This window comes from Oncorhynchus keta, chromosome 14, assembly GCF_023373465.1.
Source record: "Oncorhynchus keta strain PuntledgeMale-10-30-2019 chromosome 14, Oket_V2, whole genome shotgun sequence".
Lineage (NCBI taxonomy): Eukaryota > Metazoa > Chordata > Actinopteri > Salmoniformes > Salmonidae > Oncorhynchus > Oncorhynchus keta.
In genome coordinates this window covers 76,190,960-76,198,223 of record NC_068434.1, presented here as the reverse complement: position 1 = coordinate 76,198,223, position 7,264 = coordinate 76,190,960, and the positions used below count along the sequence as shown (strand labels likewise).

Here is a 7,264-nt window from a genome sequence, read left to right as displayed (position 1 = left end):
TAACTGACTTGCCTAGTTAAATAAAGGTATAAAATAAAGTAGGCAGACCTGGCTCTCGAGAGAATGTGCACATTGGCCACAAAATAGATGGAAAGTGAACTGCACTTTCTAACCTCGAGCCAAATGTATGACCATATTAGAGACACATATTTCCCACAGACCCACAAAGAATTATAAATTACATTTTGATCAACTCCCATATATATTAGGTGAAATACCACTGTGTGTCATCACATCAGCATTATTTGTGTCCTGTTGCCACAAGAAAATGACAACCAGGGAAGCACAAAAACCACTGTAAATACAACCCGTGTTTATGTTTATTTACTTTCCCTTTTGTACTTCAATTATTTGCACATTGTTGTAACACTGTACATAGCCAACATTGGAAATGTATCTATTATTTTACTGTTAATTTCAGATGTTTTATTTCACTTTTGATTATTATCTATTTCACTTGCTTTGGCAATGTAAATATATGTTTCCCATGCCAATAAATCCCTTTGAATTGACAGAGGAGGGAGAGAGAGAGAGAGAGAGAGAGAGCGAGAGAGACAGAGAGTACCTTCCTCATGGACTCCAGTTGTCTATGCTTGTTTTCATTGGCTATCTGCAGCAGCCTCATCCTCTCCTCTAGCTCCCCCTGTTCGGCCTGCTGTTTCTGCCTGAGCTCCCTGCGCCGCAGCCTGGCCTCAAGGTGCGGAGAGGGTAGGCCCAACCTCAGCAGCTGGATGCATGTTTGGATGGCTGGGAAGGGAAGGGAAGTGAGGAGAGGAGGGTCAGATAAAGAAAGGCTGGCTGCTTTATCTACTGCAGCGCCCCCACACCCTGATAAACACTCAGCTGGGACAGAGCGATGTGAGAACAAGTTACTCTGAGATTTAAAAATAAACCCTAATGTGGTGAGATAAAAGCTGTGCTGTTTACAGAATCTGTTAAGATGGTGGGAGGGATTGGTCACTTTACCTTGAATCCATTCTTGTTTCCTCTTCTTATCCGATGCACTGATCTCAAAGCTTTTGTCGCTGCACTTCACTATAAAGAGGCATTTCTTCCCCTCCTTGTCTGGTAGAGACTGCAGAGAGAACAAGACGTCACACACTCACTGCACACTTCCTTGTGTCGATCCCATTAACCCTCCAGAGTTTGATGAAACATTGAATTTGTGATTCATTTCAGGAAACTAGGCGTGTGTTGCATGTCACTACTTCACAGGTGAGCCATTTGAACGTAAACTTTTTAAAAAAAAATCTCAATGCGTTTTTTGGCAGAAATGCCTTCTGGAACATGTGAACTTTCATTTGCCTTAATAACAAACCTGTGGGCCTCCCGAGTGGCGCAGTGGTCTAAGGCACTGCATCGCAGTGCTCGCTGTGCCACTAGAGATTCTGGGTTCGAGTATAGGCTCTGTCGCAGCCGGCTGCGACCGGGAGACCCGTGCGGCGGCACACAATTGGCCCAGCATCGTACGGGTTCGGGGAGGGTTTGGCCGGCGGGGGTATCATTGTCCAATTGCGCTCTAGCAACTCCTGTGGCCGGCCGGGCGCAGTGCACGCTGGCACGGTCGCCAGGGTTACGGTGTTTCCTTCGAAACATTGGTGCGGCTAGCTTCCAGGTTAAGTAGGCATTGTGTCAAGAAGCAGTGCGGCTTAGTTGGGTTGTGTTTCAGAGGACGCACGGCTCTCGACCTTCGACTCTCCCGAGTCCGTAAGGGAGTTGCAGAGGAGCCTCTTAAAGAAGAAGTTACAGGTCTGTGAGAGCCAGAAATCGTGCTTGTTTGTAGGTGACCAAATACTTATTTTCCACCATAATTTGCAAATAAATTCATAAAAAAATCCTACAATGTGATTTTCTGGATTTTTTTCTCTAATTTTGTCTGTCATAGTTGAAGTGTACCTATGATGACAAATACAGGCCTCATCTTTTTAAGTGGGAGAACTTGCACAATTGGTGGCTGACTAAATACTTTTTTGCCCCACTGTATGTGTAGGTAATCCTTTCTAACGTGGCTTTAAAAAAATATATATAATGTAGTCGAACTGCAAAGGTGTTGCTCTCCACTTTCTAGAGGACCGAGTTTTGAAATCAGTGGAATGCGGACGCGACAGACGTTTTTGTGAAAACACTGTTTTTTCGGCATGTCTCATGGTCTGACAAACACCGCTCTAGCCCTGCCACCTTTCAACATAGATGCGGAAGAGCGATTTTGATGGCTGCAGTGGATTGAGACGCAGCCCAGATATCTCTAACTTAAACAGATAGATTTTGATGAGGATTGTTTTATAATTTTAATTACATTTACGTGGGGCCGCAGAAATTGTAGGCTATGGGTTAACAATGCCAAAGGAAGCTGGTTAACAAAAGTGGGCTAGCATGCATTCCAACGCTCCACACAATTTATTTAGGAGTTAAATGATAGCATTAGGAGTGACCAATGGAATAATACATTGTTATTACCTCCACACAACAGTTGCGGTCCAGCGAAATGTCCCCCTTCTTATCAGTGAGGTCCTCACTCACATAGTATGACATAGAGTTTGGTCCGAGCACAAACCAGCGCTCTGTCCAATTTTTCCTTTTGTGGCCTTTTTTCATCATGTAGCCCTTCAGGAAAAAAATACATGAATCTGTCACAATCAAGATTGTAATATCTTATCTATATCATTGTTACCACCAGCAGAGGTCTGACAGAGGTCAGTGTAGAGTAGACAGTCACTGTGTCCTAAATGGCACCCTATTCCCTATTTACAGCAGTACTTTTGAACAGAGCCCTATGAGTTCTGGTTAAAAGTATTGCACTATACAGGGAATATGGTCCCATTTGGGATGCATAAAGTGTAGTGAGAGAGGGTACCGCAGGCGAACCTGTCTGAGAACATCCAGTATGAGCTCCTGGAAGACCTCAGAGATGCCCATGGATAGGGTCTGGCGGTTCATGCCCTTACTAAAGTGGCCCATGCCAACCAGCTCTATCAGCTCCCAGGCAATCAGGCATTGCTGCTTCCTGTTCAACATGAGCTTGTAATCATCAAACCTCTCCTGATTCCAAATGCCTCCCATGGCCTCCATCAGCTTCCGCAGGAAGTACTCAATCTGGAGGGGGGAGGAGAGGACACAGTGAGTCAGTCCTGCGGTATGAATGGGAATCATTTTACCTGGAAGAGCATAATTACAGCTAAAATAATAAGATATGTATGTTTATTAAAGGTGTTGCCTTGTCTCTCACTTCCTCTGTGATGATGACCAGTGGGTACCTGTCTTCAGACAGGAAGTTGAAGATGCACCAGACCTTGAAGGCATCATCGTTGGAGATGAGAAGATGGCTCATGTTGATGTTTTTCTTGAAACACAGTGTCCAGCACACATTGTTGAACTCCAGTATGTCAAAGTTATCCCTAACCTGTAATTAACATAAACAAAGCCAACATTTACACAAAACAGAACAACTTCCCTATTTTTCTTCAACATACTGTAAGTAAGGGCAATAAGATTAGAAAGAGTCAGTGGTAGCCTAATATTTCTCTGCCCTACGTTTTAGCCCACAGGATGTGAAGTACAAACATAATGTTCTTCGTCGCTTCATTTTAATTCAAGTCAGATTCCGGAGGAGAAAGGCAAAGAAATAGCCCCCCAAGTACAAATAGCGCTAGGACTAAAGCAGTTTACTAATTGACATCAGTGTTGGTGTTATTGCTATGGAAACAGTTGGCAAGCCCTGCAAGTCTACAGATGTGGGCTATATCTGATGGTCTGCCAACTAGAGAACTGAGGACAAAAACATTGAAGATCACTTCTTGCTTTATCACTGGTGTTTACAAAGTAAGTGCATTCATTACCAATGGCTGACTGCTTGAATATTAAAAAAGACATGAGTAATTATTATCTCTCCGATGCCAATAGATGGGCCTTTAAAATGTTACTTCCCATGCACTGCCGAAGTCATAATAAAACTCCTTGTATGCTATTTGTTTTATTTCACTCGAGTTGTGTTCTGATTATGAGTCGGTCTCTATAAATTTGCTATCACAAAAGGGTCCCCGGCCACAAAAAGTTTGAGAACCCCTGCAATACGTGTAAAAACAAGGTGTTTACCAATCAGATTGTGAAGCTTTTCAAGAAAACAGACTCAGCGAAAACCAAAGACTCTGCATCATGCAATCATCATGTTCTGGAATCTATCTGTAGTAGTGTGCGTTTTAACCCTTCACTTCTAAATGCTATGTATAACACAGGATGAAATGTGAGTAGCTGATGTGAGCTTAATGGACGTTTCTTCTGAAACGAAGCCTATATTTTCTTGCACTCATTGCAGTAATTTTCAGCACACATGGTTTTTTCTTTCGATAACTAACAATGGTGGGTCTCACACCTCCTTGATGGCTGTGAAACAGAAAGATTCTGCAACTCACACAGTAGACATACCATAACAATGGCAGCCTTGTTCAAGGTCAAACAGATCCTGCTTGCTCCATTTATTTCTCAAAAACCAATACATTTTAATATGGTTGACATGCATAATATGGGTGACATGCATATCTTAGAAACTAAGATAAACTCTGAAAATAGAAATAACACTCATCATATTATGAGCGAGGAACGTTATATACAGAAAAGCATTGCCTTAAACAATGTTTCTAAAAGGCACACATAAAACACTTCCCATGAAGTCTTATCATCCACTATGGGGATGCAGCACTCCACAGTTACACCTCATGCTGAGGGATCTGTCGACCTAGGGGCTATGTACATTCTAGTGGTTCTATTTCTATGGACCCAACATCCCAGAGCCCTCCACTAACAGACCCACTGAAGTGAGGAGACAGGATGATGCAGGTGCTCAGAAGCCTTAGTGCAATGTCGGTTTGACATTTTACTGCAGCATTGTTAGGAGCTCGTAACATTCACATTTTGCTGCACTCGCTACAACATCTTTTAAACTATGATCAAATCAAATCAACTTTGATTTAAAGTCTGCCAACTCCTTGTGAATTTATTTATTTAAGTCAGTTAAGATCAAATTCTTATTTTACAATGATGGTCTACCCCGGCCAAACCCTCCCCGGTTGTGATACAGCCCAGGATCAAACCAGAATCTGTAGTGACGCCTCTAGCACTGATATGCAGTGTCTAAGACCACTGCGCCACTCGGGAGCCCACTTAGACCGCTTGCACCACTTGGCATGACAATGAGCAATGGAGTTGGAAAGAGCATAAACAAATCTCTTACTGCTCACCTTGTCCAGTATGAATCTATTGAGGTAGGGCATGTAGCCCTGGTTGGACACAGGGCCCTCATCATCATCCTTAAAGTGCTGCTCCAGGGCGACTGGGTCATGGGGTATCTTCATCACAGTGCACAGGTTATGAGAGAGCACCTGTAGAGCCACAGTCAGATCAGATCATGCAGTCAGGGAAACCGTTGCCGTCATAGTAATGTCGTAGTAATATCATTCACCAGGTACCCCCCAATGCTCAGAAGCATTTTATACAGGCTATGCACAATGAGTCTGGGGGCGAGGTTACTGCCATACTGTTGGTATTCACTGGGCATAGTAGAGAGATGTTACAGTAATATTGGGGTGTTTAAGGGATATAAAAAAAAAACTCATACAAGTGGGCATCATGCTCCCATAAACACAATTACATGGTGATTTTTCAAAAGGATCTCTGTTTAGTCTAAGATCACATTGACATGCATGACTAAGCATGTGTTGCTGTCAGTTCAAGCATTGCTGCCCAAGCATTACTTCTGTTCCTTCCTGGAAACATCTACAAAAAGTGTGTTGAAAAGGTCCCTGTTGAGATGTAGAGTGAAGTAAATATATCAAAATAAATCTTATGATATTTATGAATAAGCCACTCACGAACATCCATAATCTAGACAAAGGAACAGACTGGACTGTTTGAAAAATAATATTAACAATGGATGGTTGACAACATTTCCGGGCAAGTCAGGATGTTCTCTATGCAGTGTTGTGATAGCTCAGGTTGAATTTAGGTGCTGAATGAAAGGTGAAGGCATATTTTCCAGACATCGAAAATACTTATTTTCTGGATGTCGAAAGTATGTTTTTACGTCTGTGATTGGTTCAGATTTGGTTCGGTCCGGACCAAAAATCAACGTCCTTGGAAGTTGAAATCAAGCCCGGTCTGGACTGCACCAAAAAAACACCCACAAAATACAGTCAATCCAGACAGCACCAAAAAACGGACCAAAAAAAGAAATCCAAAAGACGTTGAGGTCGGTAAATGCTGAGTGTAGTGTCTTAATCAGAGCCTGGCTGGTACACAGACCACCCGACAGACCCAGACAGGAAAACAATACCTACCCTTCCAAAGCAGTGCCCATTGCCTTTTAAAATCTCAACAATCTTACGTTAGATTCTGTCCAAATGACAAAATATCGTGTGTAAAGCAAGATTATCATCAGGCACGCATGTCCCACATTCATGGGTATCTGTCAATCACCAATGGTTATTTCCACAGAACCATTGTTATTCCTGTTTTTTTGTGCGAAAAAGTTAGACACACGAGTAAGAGAAAATACTTCTGATATAAGCAGAAACTGAGTAGCCTGTGAGCTGAGGAACAGCAGAAATGTGTCTCTACTTTGCTGTCGATGTTGCCGACTGAATTATCACTTGGCAGTTGACACAAAATTCACTATAGTGAGGGAAGCGAAGCAGCACATAAAAGTAGTTTACACTGAATTAAAATTAAGATCTCAGATACATTGTCAAATATTTTATCCAACTGATCAGAACTTTTTGTTTGTGTCTGATATTCGGATCAGCAACATGAGAAAATATTCTAATGTCAGAATTAATCTAAATTTCGTTTTTTGAGCAAACATTATTTAAAACTTCATTATGGAATAATACTGTAGGCCTACTAGCTACGATTTAAAGCCTACCTTAAGCTGTGATTTGGACACTTTCCCACTTTGATCCACGTCCAAGGCTGTGAATGCGTGCCATATTGACTTCAGAAGTTCATCTCGTAGTAGTCCCATGTTCGTAGCCCCTAGTGCGCTCGAAGTCTAGGTAAAACTGCAATTTTATCAGACACTGATACATACAGTCACGTGATCGTGTGTCGCAGCAGGAAAATGAGACCGCATCATCCAATGACTATGGTAGCACCAGATAGCGCAGTTTTCGAACGCGTTGCGCTTTCATCAGTATTCAATTGTGAAGAGTAAACGGTTAATAGACCAAACTGCTTAATAAAAAATGTCCCAACAATGAACAAACATGTTGCATAG

General features: G+C 42.2%; 1 protein-coding gene across 1 annotated transcript in view; it reads right to left on the bottom strand.

Moving 5' to 3' along the window:
• LOC118370892 (switch-associated protein 70-like) overlaps positions 1–7,079 on the bottom strand; it is a 29,638-nt gene extending 22,559 nt beyond the window's left edge. The window contains exons 1-7 of the mRNA XM_035756117.2: positions 6,914–7,079; positions 5,235–5,375; positions 3,227–3,400; positions 2,866–3,093; positions 2,458–2,604; positions 967–1,075; positions 566–747 (exon numbers count right to left, since the gene is read on the bottom strand). Coding sequence (XP_035612010.1) covers positions 566–747; positions 967–1,075; positions 2,458–2,604; positions 2,866–3,093; positions 3,227–3,400; positions 5,235–5,375; positions 6,914–7,012 — 1,080 coding nt within the window. The 5' untranslated portion in view covers positions 7,013–7,079. The remainder of the gene's footprint in view (positions 1–565; positions 748–966; positions 1,076–2,457; positions 2,605–2,865; positions 3,094–3,226; positions 3,401–5,234; positions 5,376–6,913) is intronic.
• Positions 7,080–7,264: the final 185 nt, after the last annotated feature.